Source organism: Puma concolor, chromosome A1 (assembly GCF_028749965.1).
Source record: "Puma concolor isolate L17-30 chromosome A1, mPumCon1.1.hap2, whole genome shotgun sequence".
Classification (NCBI taxonomy): Eukaryota; Metazoa; Chordata; class Mammalia; order Carnivora; family Felidae; genus Puma; species Puma concolor.
Window position 1 is genome coordinate 119,275,035 of NC_141667.1, and position 22,281 is coordinate 119,297,315.

Consider the following 22,281-nt stretch of genomic DNA (forward strand, 5'->3'; position numbering starts at 1 on the left):
TACTAACCACGTGTGTCTAGAGTACTTGGAAGGTTGCTGGTCTGAACTGAGGTGTGCTGTAAAGGTGTAGAACATGCTTTCCATTTCACAGACTTAGTATGACAAAGAGAATATAAAATGTCTCTGTAATAATTTCCTTTGATATCAATTACATGCTGAGACTATGCTTTGGGTAAATTGTGTTAAAAATACATTAAGGGACGCCTGGGTGGCTTAGTCAGTTAAGCGTCCGACTCTGGGTTTCAGCTCAGGTCATGATCTTGCAGTTGGTGAGATCAAGCTCCAGGTAGGGCTCTGCACTGACAGCATGGAACCTATTTGGGATTCTGTCTCCCTCTCTCTGCCCCTCCCCTGCTCGTGCTGTCTCTCTCTAAATAAATAAACTTAAAAATACACTGAAATTAATTTCATATTTTTTGTTTTTACTTTTTTAAAAACATGGCTACTAAGAAATGTAAAATTGCCTATGTGGCTTGCATTATATTTCTGTTGGAGAGTGTGGTCTAGTAACTTGATGAAATTTAGGGTAAACATTACATCATATTGCATCATATCAAGTGGTACATAGGATGAGCTTGTTCCACTCTTAGTAATACTAAATTTGGTATTTTTCCAAACTCTCCATTATAAAGACACATTTTGATAACTTTCAGAACTTTCCATTTTAAAGGTATATATATTTTAAATCACTTCCAGAATTTTTGTTGTAATGATACTAAAAAAAAAAAAAAAATAGCAACACTCAGAACTTTCCATTTTAAAGATAGATTTTGAGTATTTCTGGAACTCTCCAGTGTTAAGATATGTTATTTTCTTTTGCAATTAGAAATCTGTGGAGTGATATTTTGGCACCTTGGGAACATCCTGTTTCCATTCTTTTTTACCTAGTGGTTTTAGTACCCCTTGAAGATCCTTTCCTGAATAAGTTATGTTAGAAGCTGTTCAAAATGGTGATTTTTTAAATGCTATTATTTCTTTTTCACAAACAGTTGTCATTCTTCTGTAAAGAACACTCCTTTTTCTTTTTTTCATTTTATTTTTTGGTGAACCAGTTATGTGGCATGTGGATTAGTCACTTCATATAATCGATGTTTGATTAGAAAAGTTAGGTGCAAGTGAAATTTTTCTTTAATATAATTTATTGTCAAATTGGCTTACATACAACACCCAGTGCTCATCCCAACAGGTGCCCTCCTCAATGCCCATCACCCACGTTCCTGTCTTCCCCAGGCCCCATCCACCCTCAGTTTGTTCTCTGTATTTAAGAGTCTCTTATGGTTTGCCTCTCTCCCTCTCTGTAACTTTTTTTCCGCCTTCCCCTTCTCCCCTGGTCTACTGTTAAGTTTCTCAAGATCCACAGATGAGTGAAAACATATGGTATCTGTCTTCCTCTGACTGACTTATTTCACTTAGCATAACACCCTCCAGTTCCATCCATATTGCTACAAATGGCATGATTTCATTCTTTCTCATTGCAGGCACATGTACCCCAATGTTTATAGCAGCACTTTCAACTGTAGCCAAATTATGGAAAGAGCCTAAATGTCCATCAACTGATGAATGGACAAGTGAAATTTTAAAATACGGAATCAGGGGCACCTGGGTGGCTCAGTTGGTTAAACATCTGAGTTTGGCTCAGGCCATGATCTCACGGCTTGTGGGTTCGAGTCCCGTGTCGGGCTCCGTGCTGACAGCTCGGAGCCTGGAGCCTGCTTCAGATTCTGTGTCCCCCTCTCTCTCTGCCCCGCTCATGCTCTGTCTCTCTGTTTCTCAAAAATAAATAAACATTAAAAAAATTTTTTTAAATATAAAATATGGAATCAGCTTACATGTACAATGGTTGTTCACTGTTTAAAGGAACCTTATTGTAAGTCTTTTTTCGCAAAGCTAGTAATCACCCATTAATTTCTGCTATCCTTACAAACTTTAATTTTCATGTATAACACATTTATTCAACAAATTATTGAATGCTTATTATGTTGCAGACACTGTGTTAAGCATTTAGAGTCGAGTGGTTAGCAGAAGAAGCGCGGCTGTCCTTCGTGGAGGATGCATCCTTCCAGATCAGGAGACAGAGTTGCCCAGAACTGAGTGAGTGAAGGCGAGTAGGAAGCTGTCTCTGCAGCATCTTGATTCGGGAGGTGTTATATAGGCTTTGCCTCACAACCCTGCTTAACAAATGCTTTGAAATTCAGAACCTGCAACAGTCATTCTCCATGGGATTGATGAGAAGGGTATATAGCAGAGCTGGCAATTCCCTCCTGTTGTCTTTCTAATGTAACGCTGAACTATGATTGTAGACCTTTTCCCTCAACTGCACTTTTTTCTAATTTTCTTTTCTCTCTGGACATTTCCCCAGCATTGCTGGGGTCCACACCTCCATAAGGCATGTCTCAGAGGCTTACTTCGGAGACTCTTAAATACCCTGAACGTGGACATGTCCAGTTAGATGTATACCTGTCTTTAAAGAAATAAGATGTCTGTTGTTACAGTGCTATGACCTCAGGTTCCAGAATATCAGTGCAACATTCTTTAGAAGGGATGTTTCACTTTGGATTAAGTCTACGTTTGGAATCAGCCTATTGTCAAGGGGAGAAGGTTAATCCCGGTGACAGGAAAACACCCCACTATGAACTGGTTTGGAAATTACTTCTCTAGATTTCCTGAGGATGTTTCCTTACTCAACATACACTCACCTCTGTTGCTTTCACTCAGATCATCCGAAGATGAGCAACATTTTATTTCCAGCACGAGGTAGAGAGTTTGGTGATACCCTTTTCTTCCAGGTTTTTCTCTTTGGGTAGCATGTCAAATCTCTCTCTCTCTCAATCTCTTTAACAATCAGTCTCTTCTTATAAGGATCCAGAGAGAAGAAAACTGGGCTTGAGAAGAAAGTAGTTGCTATCCTTTTCTATGGGTACTTGAAAAGGGACAACCGATGAGTTCCTTCGGGCCGTGCTTGGCTAGTGAAAAGAGAAGGGCTGGCTTGGGTGAAAGAGTGTCTCTTTACCCTTAAGTTACAATGTCGAACCCTGACCAAGTGAAACTATTTCTGGTGGCTGCTAGTAATTTGTACCCTTTTGAAATAAAAAACTCGAGGGCTTTGGCTTCAGTTAAATTTGAAGTAATCAAGGAGGCCTGAATGGAAGGTGGAATGAAACCTTAGAATTGCAAGTTTCATCAAGGGAGAGAGAGAGTGACAGGAAACCCCCTTCAGGCAGAAGCACCAGGCAAGTGGGGCCGTGGCCTGGGGAATGCGTTCTGCTTCGAGAAGGACAGAGTGAGGTCAGAAAGGGGGAAGGGTGTGCACTTTCAGTAGGAGCAGAGAACTGGAATGACTTGAGTCAGTGTCCTGCCTCCCACCAGATGAAGCCTCCCTCTGCTTCTGTCTCTTAGGGTGACCTCACTGCTTGGTTCTCCTGGGACTGTCCTGAGGTTCGCACTGGAAGTTCTCCATCCTGGGAAAACTGGGATGATGGGTCACCGTGGCTGAAGTTTTAGGTATTTGGGCAGCACACATGACACCTGGGAAACTGCCCCAGTTCTCTTCCCTCTGTTCTTTGTTTCTCAGAAAAGGGTACAGAATGCCCTCGGCTAAGTGCAGGATCACTAAGTGACAATAACAACAACCGCCATCAACTGCATGTCTACTATGTGCCCAGTGCCTGATCTTGTTTCACCCTCCAGGCAACTGGGGAGGTGAGATGTTTTTAATCCAGTTTTATGGAAGAGAGGCCAGAGCTGAGGGCTCTGACAGGGTGTGTTTTCCGAGGTCAAACAACTAGAAAGCAGCTGAGCCACATTTGAATTTTAGGGTGCCTGGGTCTAAAACCTGTCCTCTTCCACTAAATAAAGAACTTGCTCAATTTGATGGCAAATGGACCGCTGCTCTGATTTAGCAAAGCTCTGTGACCATCGGCCTCATCTTCTGTTTCCAAACTCTTTCCTGTTCTTTTTTTTTTTTTTTAATTTTTTTTTTTTTCAACATTTATTTATTTTTGGGACAGAGAGAGACAGAGCATGAACGGGGGAGGGGCAGAGAGAGAGGGAGACACAGAATCGGAAACAGGCTCCAGGCTCCAAGCCATCAGCCCAGAGCCCGACGCGGGGCTCGAACTCACGGACCGCGAGATCGTGACCTGGCTGAAGTCGGACGCTTAACCGACTGCGCCACCCAGGCTCCCCAAACTCTTTCCTGTTCTTAATGGTAGTCGAAGATTCCCCGGGATATGCGGGGAGCTCAGAGATGTGCAGGAAGCTACAGTAGGTGCTTTAGTCTGATACTTGTAGCAGCCCCTGATTAATTATTCAGTTTTTAAAGGACCTACTAAGTGCCTGGCACATAGAAGGTGCTCAGTGAAGGGAAGCTATGCTTGTTGTTTTAATTATGACACATGAGCTATAATCTTGAGCTGCAACTTTTTAGTGAATGCATATCAATTCGAACATTTTAATATTAAAATCACCAAGGATTCAGGGTATTAAGACACTCAGTAATACACTTGCTGAATTCAGAATTAGGCAAACACACAAAAAACAACTTTTTTTTCCCCCACCACAGAGAAGGTGCTTGCTCTCTTTGCTGTTTGATTTGGAATAGAGGACAGCCTTCCTTGCCATCATAAAAGCTGTTACACACAGAATGCTGAGATGGAAGCAGAAATTGTTTTCTAGGGCTGAAAGCTGTAAATGGTTCGTTTCAGGGAAAAATCTAATCCAGAGGCTCAGGCCTATGAAATTCCTTTACTAATATCAGAGATAATTGGAAGCTCCCAGTATAAGGACAGAAGCCCCAAGTTGTGAGCGTCACATTGAGAGATAAATGCCTTGGCCTGTATAGAGGGATGCGGGGAGCTCTTAGGCCAGTCTCTGCTTTTATTCCCTCTTTCAACACCTGAGAGTTGTACATTTGCTAGAGAAGGAAACACAGTTAAGATCACATGATTTATAACTAGATTTGAGGAGGACTCAAAGAGACATGGGCATTCAGTTTGGTCCGGTTCAACAAATAACCAACCACATGGCCCTTAGGTGTCAAGGTCGTGTGCTGGATTCTGGGCTTATATGGAGAAGCAGGATGTCCCTGCTGACCCCAAGGAGCTCACACGGAGACGGAGGAAGTAATAATAAATTAATTATAAAGGTGGTTTCCTCGGGGCCAATTTGAAATCTTCATGGTTGTCTTAATCTGCTTGGGCTTCCATATCACAATACCGTAGACTGGGTGGTCTAGTGGACAGAGATGCATTTTCTCACAGTTCTGGAGGCAGGAAGTCCAAAGGTAAGGTGCCAGCAAGCTCAGCTTCTGGGGAGGGCTCTCTACCTGGCTTGTATCCTTCTCACTGGGTACTTAACGTGGGCTCTTGACATGGCACTTCTATCTGACTAGGATCCTACCCCTATTCCTCACTGAACCTTAATTACCTCCTAAAAGCCTTCTCCAAACAGTCACACTGGGGCTAGGGCTTCAACATAGGACTTTGGGGGAACACAGTTCATATAACACAGGCCCTAACCCACATCATTAAAATGTTTTAAAATGTAACTCATACCATAGGTTATATCCACAGCCACATTTTTTTTTTTTTTTTGCTGTCCAGTAAGTGAAAGGATTTTTATAATTACTTCTGAAATTATTCGGCTAGTAGTAATTAATTCATTTTATGATTGGCACTTGTTTCTTAGTAATCATTCATACTTGGGATTTTCTGCAAAATGAGAATTCTAAATTGTTTCTCAGTGTAATGAAATATTTGTGGGTTTGTAAATTTGACGGTTAATGAGATCGGCATAATGCTAGATTTTTGTGTTTAGTTGAGCATTAGCTAATTTTGCGGTCTGTCTTATAGTTTTTATATTTTGGAGCCACTATTTTTTTCCAGGTCTCAAATACTTTTGCAGGCTCTTGGAAAGTGTGTTAGCCTCTAAGCATTGCCTGTAAATACCTAAGGGATAAAGGGGCTTCTAGCCAGGGAGCTCCTGACCTTAAGCTCTCTTCCAGGCTCTCATGCCTCTCCCAGCTCGTGTCTCACGGGCCCTGAAGACTGACTCTGTTCCAACCGTCCTCTTCCCCTCCAGCCTACCTCCTATTCATTGTTCCTTGCCATCTCTGTTACGTTGACATCACCACCCACCTAGTGGGAGACTCAGAGGTTCCCGCGGTCATCATCAGTGATCTCCATATCCACCTGTATCAGGTTTCAGAATGGTGTCAGGAAGACTGCATAGCTATTGCCTGGCAATTCTGTTATGAGTACTGATTTCTGTACCTCATGTCTGGAGACCTGTGCTGTTGGCTTGGGGCGAGACTTGGGCATTTGTGTTTTTAGCAAGCTCATGTGCTTATTAAAAAGCACACCAGATTTGGGAAGGTGTGGACGTGGGTAGCGTTGGTGGAATGAAACAGAGATATAGATCTTAACAAGAACAGTGCACCCCCGTTGCATTTATTGCCCCAGTTTAGAGATTCTCAGAGGGCCCTTCTGCTGTTTCCAAGATGCCCTGAGGGTGTTGCCTTAAGGGTCCCCAGGAATGTTCCACTCTGGCCTCCAGGCTCTAGGTCCCAGGTGCTGAGCGTTGGTGACTAGTACCGCAACAACAACAGCTGTTACGGGAAGAAATTCTGCTGTCTCTTGTTTATTTTGTCTCAAGGATGAGGCAGGCTCTTTAATTCTTCACAGCACACCAGAGACAGGTACAAACTGTTAATGAGGCTTGCCAAAAGGAAAGCACAATCTAGAATAATTACTACCATGTACAGGCTCCCTCCTCTCCATCTGCCCCTTCTGTAAGGCTAGGTACAACTTAGCCTTCACTGTGGGGCTTGCTCCAGGTATCCCCATGGTAGGAGCTCAGGTCAAACTGTCTCCAGAAAGAGAAAGACGTTTTTCCACCTCACTTTTAAAGTCCATCCCCACCTGTTGGGATGAGCACCGGGTGTTGTATGGAAACCAATTTGACAATAAATTTCATATTAAAAAAAAAATAAAGCCCATCCCCTGGGCCCATATTTCCTACTTCAGAATGATAGAGTAGAATATCTATTCCCTTCAGTGAAAACGAACCCAAATTGTACTTTGTGGGCCCAGTAGGACAATCTTACAGTACTTTTATATCAAGACATCTTCTTTTTATTTTATTAAAATTGTTTTTAAGTTTATTTATATATTTTGAGAGAGAGAGCAAGCCGGGGAGGGACAGAGAGAGAGGGAGGGAGAGAATCCCAGCCAGGCTCCGTGCTGTCGGCATAGAACTGCATGTGGGGCTTGAACTCACGAACCTGAGTTGAACCTGATCAGACTTGAGCTGAAATCAAGAGTCAGACACTTAACCAACTGAGCCACCCAGGCACCCCTCAAGACGTCTTCTGAAGTCTTGGTTGTTCACTTAAATGATACTGCATGTTCAACTTCCATAGCCTAGTCCTGATTTCCATGTCTGATTCCTTATTAATCTCTTCAACAAAGGCTCAAAACCCTTGGGGTGTATGTAGCCTCACTCAAGTCACCTTGTTACATACTCTCTGGGCATAGCAAACTAATTATATGTCCTTCATTTGACATAATAACCCTATGAGGTCAGTTTTCTTTATCTCTTATTTGGACAAACAGAAACAGGTTAAGCGACTTCACCAAGGTCACTTTTCCTGGAAGTGGCATGCTGGGATTTGAACTGAAGCCTCTTGGTTCCAAATTGTGAATTTAGCTATTAGGAAACACTGAGGAAATAGGCTGGGCATGAAGGTGGAGTGACAGGATCTGGAATAATCATGCCATTAACAGAGATAGGGCACAGTCAGTGGAGAAGGAGTGATGAAGTAGGAGGGGAGTACATGGTGAGGAGCTTGGGCTATGAAGTAAGAACCACTTGGCATACTTGGGTCCCTTTCTCCTCTTTATCACTCTGTCTTGGCTTAATGGTTATCCTTCTGAACCATTATCTTTGTTTTCAAGTTAATCACCATTTTGACTCTCCAGGAGCCATGCACCAGCCCAGGCCGTGACGAAGCAGCCTGTCTGGGGAGATACCGGCAGGACCACAATCATGATTGTCCAGACAGGTGGAGACTGGAGCACTGGCCTCTTCAGTGTCTGCAGGGACAAGAGAATTTGTATGTTTTTCCTGTTCATTTTGAGTTCTCCTTTACTATTTTCTTTCCCCAGGCATCAGATGGGTGCAAAAGCTACGTCAGGCACAAGGACAGAAATATAATGTTTTTAGAATAACTGGACTGATCTTCTAGTGACTCATATGCACTTATTGGCAGGAAAAATCCTGCTTTTCAGGGATGGGAATGCTTTTATAGAGTCAGTGGTGACTTCAGAGATTTTTTTTAAATGACAAAATTCACTGTTGGCAAAGATGCCTTAGTGGGCCCCCCCATCTGCTGCTGGTGGGAGTTTAAATTGGTATAACCTTCCTGCCGGATGGCTTAGCAATACATATAAAAAGAACCTCAAGTGTTACATAGTGTTTGACCCAGTAATTACATTTTTAGGCATTTACTCTAAGGAAATAAATCCACGTGCAAAGATTTAGCAACATTAAATTTTGCGGCATCGGATATCACAGCAACAGTCTGGAACAACCTAAAATATTTGATGGGGGCATGCATACAAGGAATTATTATACAGCCATGAAAAGTCATGTCGTAGAATAACATTTAATGGGATGAAAGATGTCTTGGTATTTTTTAAGTTTAAGAAGCAGACTATAAAGCCAAGCATGATAGATACCATTTGTGGAAGGGTGGGGGCCATACTTGAAAAATGCCAGGCGGGATACAAATACAAAAGTTTATGACATGTCTCCAGATGGTAGGCTAATGAATCATTTTTATTTCCTTTTTTTTGCTTATCCCTTACTAGTATTTCTATGAGAATGTGTGGTACTCTTATAAGAAAAAGAATAATCACAAAAGAAGCCCCCTTTGTTGACTGAAATATTTTCATATGCTTGTTCAGCTATAAAGATGTACCAATAACACTGTCCACCAGCTATGTGATTTTCCTCTGGGAATGAAAGTTCAAAGCACATTAATTTCATTTTTATCTTAGGACATTCTGATGTGTCTCTGGTACCACACGTCAGCATTCCCTTCCAGGTCCTACCTTTGCCCTAGGGAGCAACTCGGTCACAGGGTCTTTCTTGTATATGTTGGGGTGAGGTGTGTGGGGGGGTCCCTTTGTTGGATAAGCATTAGCTACTAATGTTGAAAATCCAACAGACCCTGGATCTAATATTTTGGAAGAATATGGCTTTCCGTGCCCATTGCAGGTTTCTGAGAAGGTCTGAATTTGTTTCTAAAGCCTCACAGAGTTGATCAATCAGCAATTGATCTCAGCTGTTTCGTGGTCCACAACCCTATTCAGCCGAGAGTCTTGCTGAGACCAAAGCTCTCCCACCATGTTTTGGTGCTCTGGTCATCCAGCCTTGAGCCCTTCACCGTCTGCCTGGGCCTCACAGAGGAAAGACTGCCCAGTACAAAACCTTGCCCTCCATCCTGTTCCTTTGTCCATCTGACCCAGAGCTCAGCAGGCTTCTTCCTGCCTCTGCCATCTGTGTGGACTTCTGACCAGATAATGATGGCAGCCATTCTCTGATTCTCTCAGCATTCTTCTTTGTTCTCTTCCAGATACTATGACTTTGGCTGTCCCCCAGTACTGAGGTACAGAGAAGACAGAATAGCCATGTGGAGACATAGCATTGAATTGGGAAGTGGACCATTTTCCTTTCCTAGCTTGTAGGTGGTAGTTGGGGGGACCACCAGTGCATTTTCTAGTAGGACAAAGCCTCAAATATACTGTAGTGGTGAGGAGAACATGATTATATGAGATAGACCTTGCCAGATAGAGATCCTGACTCTGCCTCTTCCCGGCTATTTGGCCTTGAACATATTCTCTGGAATTTGCCACCTCTAAAGTGAGGATAATAAAGGTGCTTTCCTCAGGGGTTGTTGTTAAGATTAAAACATAATGTCTGGAACTTGGAACTTAACTGAATCAGAGTTTTTTGGGTCGCTTGCTATCGTTGAATAGTCCTTTCAAAATTCTTGTCTACCTACAGCTTCTGAATGTGACCTTATTTGGAAATAGGGTCTCTGCAATGTAGTCTAGTTAAAAAGAGGTTATAGTTGATTAGGGTGGAACCTAATCCAATGGCTGATGTTCTCATAAGAAGCAGGAAATTTGGACACAAACACTCAAAAGAGAAAGCCAGGGGAAGAACAGAGGCAGAGATTGGGATAATGCATTCCCAAGCCAAAGAATGCCAAAGATTGCTAGCATCACCAAAAGCTTGGAGAGAGGCATGGACCAGACTCTTCCTCCTGGAGGAGGAACTTCTGGAAAGAATTAATCCTGCTAACACCTTGATTTCATACTTCCAGCCTCCAGAATTCTCCAGTGAGAATAGTTAAAAAAAATTTTTTTAATGTTTATTTATTTTTGAAGGAGAGAGACAGAGCATGAGCAGGGGAGAGGCAGAGAGAGAGGGTGACACAGAATCCGAAGCAGGCTCCAGCCTCCGAGCTGTCAGCACAGAGCCCGACATGGAGCTTGAACTCATGGACCACGAGATCACGACCTGAGCCAAAGTCAGACGATTAACCTACTGAGCCACCCAGGCACCTGGAGAATAATTTCTTTTTAAAATTTTTATTTAAATTCCAGTGAGTTAACATACAGTGTAATATTAGTTTCATGTGTATCATATAGTGATCTAACAATTCCATACATCACCCAGTGCTCATCACAAGTGCATTCCTTAATCCCCATCACCTAGTTTACTCATCCCCCCACTCACTCCTCACCCCTTCTCTAGTAACCATCAGTTTATGAGAGAATAATTTCTATCTCTTAAAGAGGCCCTGTTTGTGGTATTTTGTGATGGCAGTGCTAGGAAACTAATACACAAATATTGGACTTCATTAGAAGGCTTTGGGTAGCTCACAACATAAAAAAATCAACTAAAAACTAGGCTCAGAACAGACAACCTGCATTATCAGGAGCTAGCCGACTGTCTGGTTAATTCCAAACATTTTGATCCCTTTGAGAATAAAAGGGATAAAAATTTCCTGTCTGAGCATTGATGGATCAGATGGAGTGGAATTTGCCGGGCTTAGGTCATTTGGAAGGGCAGTCCCATCAGTATTGCCCACAGTAATGAAGGGATAATTTCCCGAAATTATTGTCGGGGTACTGTTAACAGGAAATGCCCAACAAATACCCAATGAACTTAGTGAATCTAAGGTATTAATATTATCGTTCCTGTAAATTGTTACTATTCTCTGCCATTTTGGGAGCAAAGAGTAGAGTCAGGAGACTTCAACTGGCTGCTGCACCATGATTTGTACTCAATCCCAAGGGCACCTAAAAAGTTGGCTAAAGCAATGACTATCCTCACCATCCCCTCTGCCTTAAATGTTGCTTCACTGCTTAGCTCTGTTCTCCATGCTCATTAATGTTCCAACCAACTGCATTAGATCTCCTGAGGAGTCCTAGCCTGTTCGTTTGAGAGCCCATTCTGGGGGCAAGGTGAGAAGGGAGAAAATGCAGAGAAATAGAATATTCTTTACATTTTGGCATGATCCGTGGAGGAGAGGCCCAGGATATACAGTACAAGGTGCTCTTGAATGTTCTATGTTCCAATTGTTATAACCTGGATGGGCCTCCATTTTATGACTGCGCAGTGTGTCTCTAATCTGACTGTCTCAGAAGAAAACTTAAAGATAATATCACTTTCCACCCTCGTTCACTGCACTGTGATTCCCAGGACATGGGTGGAGTAAGAGGGCTATGCATCCTGGGTTTCTTTTCTTCGTTGTGAAAAAGGGCTACTTTATCCACAGAATTCTGATTCGAGCAAACCACTGTGAAAATAGTTAACAAACTTGGGAACAAAAAGGAGAGCTGCTTTCCATGACCTTGTCCATGCCAGATTCCCATCCTGGGACAGTTTTCCATTGAATTTTGAGAATTATTGCTACAATTTGTCCTCCATTAGACAAAGGGTACATTATGAACAGCAATGATTTCCATTTCTTTTTGACATTTTGCTTCTTCATTTTATTGCAATTATTATTTTTTTTTTAAATGGCCTCTCTCTCCCCACCTTGGTGCTTTTATGTGAATTCACAATGCGCTGCGATTGGCAAATGGGTGCTTCTGCGTTCTTGAAGATGGGGTTTCTGAAAGCTCAGCTGTGAAGATAAAGTTGAGGGGAAATGCATGGCTGCTAAATGGCATTGTGAGTAGAAGGTGAGGTGTCCCAGCATTGGGAATGTTTGTGATGTTGCCCCAGAGAAGGTTTATATAGAAGGTGTAATCAACATTGGTTTGTCATTCAACCCCTGTTTACTGAGCTCCTACCTGTGTGCAGACAGATGGTGGGTGTTACAGACGTAATAGTGAATAAGACGGAGATGGTTTTGCATATAGACAATAAGCACGTAAATCAATAAACAAAAGCATGGCAGTTGTGATAAGTGCCATGAAGGAAATAAATAGGGTGCTGTGGAAGGAATCCATAGCGAAGTGGGGTCAAGGATGGCCTCTTTGAGGAACTGACTTAAGCTGATTCCTGAAAGATGGGAAGAAAGCAGCTACTCAGGCAACCTCCCTGTGGAGGGCACCATAAGCACCAGGGGGTAAAGAACTTGGTGCGACTGGTAACCATCAGATGCCCAAGATGGGGAGAATGAAGAGGGCCAGGATTTTTGTGCCCTAGAAGAGGAAAAGGCATTGAAAAGCCTTCAGCCTGGGATTTGTGTCCCTGAACTGTATCTTGGGTAAACCATAGACTCCCTGAAGGCAGGGACCACTGTTGTCTCGCTTACCACTCCGGTGCCCAGCAGAGCACCTGACCCACAGGAGGCACGAAGAACTATTTCCCGGACATTCCATCAATGAATGAACCTTAACCTGTATTCTCAATTCTTTCTTTCTTGCCCTTCATTGAAAGAATAATAAATCCTCTGAGTTGGAAGGGCTGTTGGAGTCAGCTGGTCTGGCCCCTCACCTGCTTGGTTAAATCTCCTCTGCATTATGCCTGGCGAGAAGAACCTGACAAGTTTGGCTTTCTGAACATTTCCAGGAAGGAGAGCTTCTCTCCTTTGGAGCCAACTCAGTGCTTTGAAGGAAAAAAAAGAAAAGAAAGGAAAAAAAAAAAAGAGAAGATTTTGAATAGGTTTGCCTGCACATGATGCAAAATTCAAAAGTACCTACGCCTTTGATATATTTGCCATCTGTCCACCCAGTTTCCACCAGAGGCACCTGCTCTTACTTGAGGCCAGGTAGAGTCTATATGATTGTAAAGATATAAAATAGTTTTAAATGAAAATACATTAATCTTTTTGTTATAAAGCTATCATGTAATCATCATAAAAAAGGAAAACACACAAGGCTTATAAATGAAAAAAGCAGGATCCTGTAATCCCACCTGTCAGAGATAATCATTGTCAATATTTTGGTATGTGTCCTTCCAGAAGTTTTGCTGAATGTGTCTGTGTATAATTTCCACAAATAGTAGAATTGTAAACACACACCGTTCTGCACCTTTGTTTTCAATTTAACGGTATATCCAGGGTATCAGACCATATCGGCACTTCTGGAGCTAATATTTTAAATTGCTGCATAGATTCCCTTGTATGAATGTACCATGATTTATTTATCCAGAAATCCCCATTGGTGCACCTTCATGGGGCCTCCAGACTTTTTGCTATTCACACCAATGCTCCGTGAATGTCTTCGTACAGATGTCACTTTTGCATGTGTGTGAGTTTACCTGTTGGATAATTGCTGAGGAATAAACCTGCCGGCCAAATAGTATGTTCCATTTTAAATCTTGATAGTTGCTGCCAACTGAGTCTCCATTTGGAAGTTGTACTAATGTACACTCCCGCCCACATTGTATGAGTGTGCCCCATTTCTTTTTTGAGCATCTCTTACTGGTAGATGGTTCTGACTTTTTGTAATAATTGATCTGAGCTATTGCTTTGCTGCAGCTTCCTCCCACCTTCCCTACCTTTGCTCTCTGGGGCTCCGCGCTCCGGTTTTGTGTAGGCTTTTTCTTTTTATCTTGCCTCCCCTGTGAGTTAGGAGGATGAATAATGAACCACATTTCGTGCATGAGGGTGGAGCCCATTTAGGAGGACAAGCCAGGAACATTTAAGCTGTGGGTGCTTACATAACTACCAGGCCTCTGGGTGTAACATAAGAAGAAGAGGCCAAATTTATGGTTCAAATCCCCTTTTGAGCCCGAGCTCCTTTAAACAATACATATATATAAAACAATACATTTTTACATATATGTATATACACAACACGTGAGTGTGTTCACCTTATAAAAAAAATGGAACATTACAGAACAGGAAACTATGTCTCCTCTTTTTTATTAAATCAGTTTGGAGGGTTTCCTTCCAGATATTTTTCTCTATTTATATATGTATCCATGAGTAGTATATACTATTGTTTTGTAACTCTTTAAACAAAGCATCAATAGTATTACGCTGTACATATAATGAATTTTGATTTAAAAAATTTTTATTTTATTTTTATTTATTTTTGAGACAGAGACAGAGCGTGAGTGGGGGAGGGACAGAGAGAGAGGGAGACACAGAATCCGAGGAGGCTCCAGGCTCTGAGGTGTCAGCACAGAGCCTGATGCAGGGCTTGAACCCATGAACTGTGAGATCATGACTTGGGCCAAAGTCGGCTCAACCGACTAAGCCATCCAGGTACCCCCACTTTTATTTTTCTTAACTCAAAATATGTCTTAGAGATTTAACTCTGTTGGTTCTGAATCTTCCACTGAACTCTTAATTATTCCATAGTAGGATTTATACCATCATGGCCTATTTACACTCTCATCTATTAGTGCACATTTAAGTTTTAAATTTCAAGCTGCAGATGATGCTGCAGTGGACATCCCTGTGTTCCCTCTTTGTGTGCACGTGTAAACATTACTCTAGGGTAGATACCCCTAAGTAGAATTACAAGATCCTAGAGTGCTTAAAATTTTACTAGATTCACCCAATTGCCTTCCAAAGTGATTGTGCCCATTCCTGCTTCCAGTGGGTCCCTGTTCTCTATGGTTCTCAGCAATTTACAAATTTAGAAACATTTGGCATGCTTATGGGTTTCCAATCTGTCTTAACATGCATTTCATTGATTACTACCAACAATGAGTAGCTTTTCGTGTCTTGTTATTGGCTGTTTGTGTCTCCTCTTTGGTGAATTACTTGCTCATGTCCTGTGCCCATTTTCTTCCTTCCTTTCTCCCTTCCTTTTTCTTTCTTTCTTTCTTTCTTTCTTTCTTTCTTTCTTTCTTTCTTTCTTTCTTTCTTTCTTTTTCTTCTTCTTCTTCTTCTTCTTCTTCTTCTTCTTCTTCTTCTTTGTTTAGTTCTTTATCTATTATTATTATTATTTAGTTATTTATCTATCTTTGCATGTTCTGGATACTCACCCTTGGCCTGTGATGTATGTTGCAAAATTTTCTCCTACAGACTCTATGGGACAGGGTTCCATCTTCCCACCTCAAGGTGTGAGCCAAGAGTGTGTGTCCTGCTCACTCCATCACACTGGAGCAGTAACATCTGACAAAAAGGAACTTTCCTAAAGTTGCATGGTGTAAGAGTGTTGCACAGGAATAAATACAAAGTAGTGGTAGTAAGGGTGCTGTCTTGAAGCAACAAGCACTGTGGCAAACTATGTACACAAAACATGAGGACATGTGGTGTTATGTGTAGTGGTTAAAACTTTGGGGCCAGACTGCCTGAGTTCAAATCAGGCCTGTGCTCTTTCCCTTTTTTTTTTTTTTTTTAAGTTTATTTATTTATTTTGACAGAGAGAGGGAGGGAGAGAGCATGGGCAAGGAATGAGTATAGAGAGAGGAAGAGAGTGAATCCTAAGCAGGTTCTGTGCTGACAGCACGGAGCCCAGTGCGGGGCTCGATCTCACGAACTGTGAGATCATGACCCCATGATATCATGACCTGAGCAAAATCCAGAGCTGGATGCTTAACAGACTGTACCACCCAGGTACCCCTGTCTATTCCTAAAAAATGTATGGACTTGGGTGAATTACTTTTTTTTTCTTTTCAAATTTTTATTTAAATTCTAGTTAGTTAACATACAGTGCAATATTGGTTTCAGGAGTAGAGTTCAGTGATTCATCACTTACAACACCCAGTGCTCATCCCAACAAGTGCCTTCTTTAATGCCCATCAGCCATCTAGCCCCTCCCTCACCCACCTCCTTCCATCAACCCTAGTTTGTCCTCTATCATTAGGAGTCTCTTATGGTAATTTGTTTCTTAAATTCCACATATGAGTGAAATCATATGGTATTTGTCTTTCCCTGACTAAATTATTTTGCTTAGCATAATACACTCTAGCTCCATCCACATTGTTGCAAATGGCAAGATTTCATTCTTTTTGATGGCCAAATACTATTCCATTGTGTGTGTGTGTGTGTGTGTGTGTGTGTGTGTGTGTGTGTGTATGTGTGTATATAAACCACATCTTCTTTATCAATTCATAAGCTGATGGAAATTTGGGTTCTTTCCATACTTTGGCCATTGTTGATAATGCTGCCATAAACATTGGGATGCATGTACCCCTTTGAATCTGTACTTTTGTATCCTTTGGGTAAATACATAGGAGTGCAGTTGCTGCGTTATAAGGTAGTTCTATTTTAAACTTGATGAGGAAGCTCCACACGGTTCTCCAGAGTGACTGCACTAGTGTACCTTCCCACCAACAGTGCAACAGGTCTCCCCTCTCTCTGCATCTTTGCCAACACCTGTTGTTTCTTGTGTTGTTAATTTTAGCCATCTGACAGGTGTGAGGTGGTATCTCATCATGGTTTTGATTTGTATTTCCCTGATGATGGGTGATGTTGAACATCTTTTTATGTGTCTATTAGCCATCTGGATGTCTTCTTTGGAAGAGTGTCTGTTCATGTCCTCTTCTTCACTGCCCATTTCTTCACTGGATTATTTGTTTTTTTGGGTGTTGAGTTTCCTAAGTTCTTTATAGATTTTGGATACTAACCCTGTATCAGCTATATCATTTGCAAATATCTTCTCCCATCCCGTAGGCTACTTTTTAGTTTTGTTAATTGTTTCCTTTGCTGTGCAGAAACTTTTTATCTTGACTAAGTCCCAATAGTTCATTTTTACTTTTGGTTCCCTTGCCTCTGGCAACATGTCTAGTAAGAAGTTGCTCCGGCCGATGTCAAAGAGGTTGCTGCCTGTGTTCTCCTCTAGGATTTTGATGGTTTTCTGTCTCACATTTAGGTCTTTCATCCATTTTGAATTTATTTTTAAATATGGTGTAAGACAGTGGTTCAGTTTCATTCTTCTGCATGTTGCTGTCCAGTTTTCCCAACACCATTTGTCGAAGAGACTGTCTTTTTCCCATTGGACATTCTTTCCTGCTTTGTTGAAGATGAATTGATCCTATATAGCTATGAGTCCATTTCTGGGTTTTCTATTCTGTTCCACTAATCTGTGTGTTGGTTTTTGTGCCCGTACCATACTGTCTTGATGACTACAGCTTTGTAATATAGCTTGAAGTCTAGAATCATCATGTATCCAGTTTTACTTTTCTTTTTCAGGATTGCTTCAGCTATCTAGGGTCTTTTGTGGTTCCATACAAATTTTAGGATTGTTTGGTCGAGCTCTGTGAAAAGTGCTGGTGGTATTTTGATAGAGATTGCATTGAATGTGTAGATGGCTTTGGTAGTATACACATTTTAACAGTGTTTGTTCTTCCAATCCATGAGCATGGGATGTTTTTCCATTTCTTTATGTCCTCTTCATGTTCTTTCATAAGTGTTTATAGTTTTCAGAGTACATATCTTTCATCTCTTTGGCTAGGTTTATTCCTAGGCATCTTACGGTTTTTGGTGCAATTGTAAATGGGATCAATTCCTTGATTTATCTTTCTGCTGCTTCCTTATTGGTGTATAGAAATGCAACTGATTTCTATATGTCGATTTTTATATCCTGTGACTTTGCTGAATTCACATATTAGTTCGAGCAATTTTTTGGTGAAGTTTTTCAGGTGTTCTACATACAGTAATATATCATCTGCAAATAGTGAAAGTGTCACTTCTTCCTTGCCAATTTAGATGCCTTTTATTTCTTTTGGTTTGATTGCTGAGGCTAAGACTTCCAGTATGATGTTAAATAGTAATAGTGAGACTGGACATCCCTGTCTTGTTCCTGACCACAGGGGAAAGGCTCTCAGTTTTTCCCCATTGAGGATGATATTAGCTGTGGGTCTTTCATATATGGCCTTTATGATGTTGACGTATGTTCTATCTTTCCTTACTTTGCTGAGGGTTTTTATCAAGAATGGATGCTGTATTTTGTCAAATGCTTTCTCTGCATCTATTGACAGGATTATATGGTTCTAATCCTTTCTTTTATTAATGTGGTATATAATATTGATTGATTTGTGAATATTAAATCGCTTGGGTGAATTACTTAAGTCCTCTTGCCATCAGTTTGCTTATCCATTAAAATGGATATAATAAGAGTATCTATATTATAGGATTATTGTGAGTATTAAGTGAGTTAATGAATGCAAAGTATTTTTAGCAAGGTGTGGCACATGGTGAGGTCTAATATTAGCTATTACATAATAAGAATTTGGCTTTCATATTGTTTTTGATCATATCTGTCTTGTGTACTGAGGTAATTGGATGTGTGTTTTGTTGTGTTGCCTTCAGCATCGAGTACTGCACCCTAATGAACACTTAGACAACATGGTTATATGATGGAAAGGATTAAAAATAAAAATAACAGCATGTATTTTTTAAAAAGACATGATAGTCAGAAAGATAAGGTATAGGAATTCCAATGGAGAAAAGAGCTTCTTTACAATATATTTACTGAGGATGGTGGGCATTTCTCTTTTCCAATTAAAGTGGTACAGCTTGGGCAATTGTGTAAACACAATTTATTATTCACTTAGTTTGCCAGCTTTATAATTATACAATTTTGATTAATTTTTTATTTGCAGGCATTTACACTATTTCATAATCCATGCATAAAATGAGATTTGATTGATTTTTTTTTAATGTGCCATTGATTTCCAAGTCTCCTAACTCAGGGTTGCATACAATGTGACTACTGTGAACTCACAGTAAGTTTACTGGGCCATTTGTCCTCTGGGCTGTTCATGCCAGGGGTCAGTGCTCAGTGGGGCCCTCTGATTTTTTTAAAAAAATTATTTATTTATTTTGAGAGAGAGAGAGAGAAGAGCACGCAGATGTGTGAGCTGTGGTGGAACAGAGAGACAGGGAGAGAATTCCAAGCAGGCTCCATGCTGTCACCATAGAGCCTGATGCAGGGCTCGAATCCACATGATCTGATCATGATCAGATCACGATCTGAGCTGAAACCAAGCGTCAGATACTTAACGGACTGAGCCACCCAGGTGCTCCTGTGCATTTTCTTGTGTATAAATTATGTCTGAATAACATTTATTACATACATGCTTTAAAGGTTATGACTAGCTTTTTGGTATTTAATTGTTTGTTATTATTACTGCTATTTTTTGCTGTTTCATAGTCCTAATTATTTGTATTCTTCAAGGTCGTCCTCTTTTGCGATGCTGGATGACTTAACATCTTAACTGTATATCTGGGATTCTTTTTTTTTTTTTTTTTTATATTTAAAAAAAAAATTTTTTTTTCAACGTTTATTTATTTTTTTGGGGACAGAGAGAGACAGAGCATGAACAGGGGAGGGGCAGAGAGAGAGGGAGACACAGAATCGGAAACAGGCTCCAGGCTCTGAGCCATCCGCCCAGAGCCCGATGCGGGGCTCGAACTCACGGACCGCGAGATCGTGACCTGGCTGAAGTCGGACGCTTAACTGACTGCACCACCCAGGCGCCCCTATATCTGGGATTCTTAACCTGCAGTTTGTTGATAGCTTTCAGTGGATCCTTGGACCCCACGAAACTGAATGCACAATTTTGCATGTCTGGGTATCCTTCTTTTCCCTTGAGGAGTGACTTCACAGTTATCATCATATTCTTAAAAGGGTTTGTGACCCAAAACATATTTAAAACAGAACCTCTGAATTAGATGTTTCATGCAGAATATGTAGGAAACAGTATCAGGAGTTAAAGATCAGTGGTTGAATAAATGAGAGACTGTTTCCAGTTGATGCTAAAGGAACCAAGCCTCTATTAGTTTACAGATTAAAACTGGCAGATGTCGGTGGCTCCATGAAACTAGCAAAAATTAGAGTAACCTTCTGGCCTGAGAAATAGAATACAGTCCTGATGAGAACAGCAGACAGAATCCATGCAGCATAAAAGATCTTTCAATCACATTGACAGAAAAAGATGCCTGTTATTCAAAAGTATCGTATACTGGGTCTATTTTAAATATTGAAAATAGATAGATGAACATAATAGAAGCAACAGCTACAATTCAACTGTAAAAAATTATTTAATGCTTTTCTCTTGACAGGAAAAAACAATTACCATCATGAACGCTAGCAGAATTGTATCAGGTTCAGCTTTGCCAGTGTTTAACAAAAGAAGACAATTTTGATGTGGCTCAGTTATGGCAATTTTCATACACTGAGTTTTGACAATTGGTTATTCATTCTCAGTCCCTGATTGCAGGGAGGCAGTGTAGCATTAAATTGATGGCACGGGGTTGTAAATGCTCTTTGAGATGTGGAGTTGCTCTGAGCACATCTGAGAACCTTGGTTTTCTTTTATGTGGTTATTGACAGGTTTCTGTGGTCTGTTTTGTCCAATGTGCCTCGAGTGTGACATCGCCAGGCATCACGGAGAGTGCCTTTGTTGGCCATTGTTACCTGGGTCCACCTTTGCACTGAGAGTTGGCACCAGAGAGAGACATAAAATACGGGTAAGTGTGTTTGAAAGTATATGTGAACTTGGATCTCTATAAGAACCTGGATGTCTTTCAAACCTGCGAGTTTCAAAAAAAAAAGGTCTGGATGAGGATGCTTAAAAACACCACACTTAGTGGAAGACTTTGGGAAAGGAAAGGGAAGAAATTTCTGATTTCATTCATTACGAGGATGTATGTTAACCAAAATGCCACATTATGAAGGGTACTTCAAGTGGCACCTATTATAATGCTGATTGCCAGTCACTGGGCAACTTCTGTTTCTCTTTCTCTTACTGCATCAAGAGAAGATGATGGGTAGAATAGCACCAAATTTGGAGTATATACTTGGGATGGTCTGACTTCAAATGAAGACTATGTGGCATATGCAGAATTCGCTTTGGGGGTTCCTGGGGGATGCTTCAGAGTCCATCAATATCCAGGGCAGCTGAGACTGAGGCACAGTGAGAGACTGAGCCCAGACAGATCAGACCTACCAAGATGTGGACAGTTAAAGATAAAAAAGACATCTCCTTATATATTCATGTGGAATGATCCCTAGAATATATTTTGAAGTGAAAAAAAAAGTACAAGGCACAGAAGTACGCAACTATTTACATAAAAGGACTCTATATATACTTGTGTAGACACTGAATTTATGTTGGAAGTGCATATAAAAACCTGCCAACAAAAGTTACCCCCAGGCAAGTTCACTGGGTGGCTGGGGACAGCTGTGGAGGAGGATGTTCTTTTTACTTCCTGTGCCTTCTTACTGTGAGAATTTTGAACCATATGTACTTATTACCCACCCCAAAGAAATAAATAATTATACATATTAAGTCCTAACAGAAAAAAAAATGACATGGAAAGAGAAGTCAGTGGCTTCCAGTATGAAGTCTATATCAGAAGCCCTAAGTAAGGACCGGTCTCTGAAGTGCAAGGATGGATACGCGGTTGAGCTGCTTGGCACTTGGGTATCCTGGTGGGTCAGTGTCCCTGGGCATGGATTTAGGGTATTGACTTGGTGGATCTTGGAAGCCATGGGTGGGCTAGGCCTTCAGGAAATATCGTAGAGGCCCCCGGGTAATGGTCATGAGTCTGTGTGGTTGGGCCACAACGGAGACCTGGGTCTCGCCCTAGGGCACACTGTGTGAGGACTGGCTGGCGGTGCACTGCTGTTGGCCCTTTTCCATCTGTCAGGTGGCCCGGGAACTCAAGATGAGGGCCTCCCAACTCTACGAAATCTGTGCAGCTCCGTCAACCAAGGACAACTTTATCTGACAGAGCCAGAAAACTCTTCCTCCTCACCACCGCCCCCACCCCCGCCCTCCTCTCAAACCCCTCTTAGAAGAGAGAGTTCTTTTCACTGAAATAATATGAAAATAAAGGATTTCTCCCCTACT

General features: G+C 41.4%; 1 protein-coding gene across 2 annotated transcripts; it reads left to right on the plus strand.

The window, feature by feature from the left end:
• The first annotated feature begins 435 nt into the window (after positions 1-435).
• On the plus strand, positions 436-22,281 carry PLAC8L1 (PLAC8 like 1). Of its 2 annotated transcripts, none has more exons than XM_086701333.1 (4): positions 436-2,754; positions 7,977-8,110; positions 20,760-20,896; positions 22,079-22,281. In XM_086701333.1, the coding sequence occupies exons 1-4, from the start codon at positions 2,630-2,632 to the stop codon at positions 22,157-22,159; spliced, it is 477 nt and encodes a 158-aa protein (XP_086557459.1). In that variant the 5' UTR covers positions 436-2,629; the 3' UTR covers positions 22,160-22,281. The 2 variants fall into 2 exon arrangements, with proteins under 2 accessions (XP_086557459.1, XP_025780673.1); XM_025924888.2 differs by having other exon boundaries at positions 1,767-2,754; positions 22,019-22,281.

What these genes read in the sequence shown, in the direction of transcription:
- PLAC8L1 (XM_025924888.2), top strand. Translation starts at nt 2,630, where the DNA reads ATGAACTGGTTTGGAAATTACTTCTCTAGATTTCCTGAGGATGTTTCC. An exon ending in CATTTTATTTCCAGCACGAG is followed by an intron (nt 2,755 to 7,976) that starts GTAGAGAGTTTG and finishes TTGACTCTCCAG; the next exon opens with GAGCCATGCACCAGCCCAGG. An exon ending in CTGCAGGGACAAGAGAATTT is followed by an intron (nt 8,111 to 20,759) that starts GTATGTTTTTCC and finishes GGTTATTGACAG; the next exon opens with GTTTCTGTGGTCTGTTTTGT.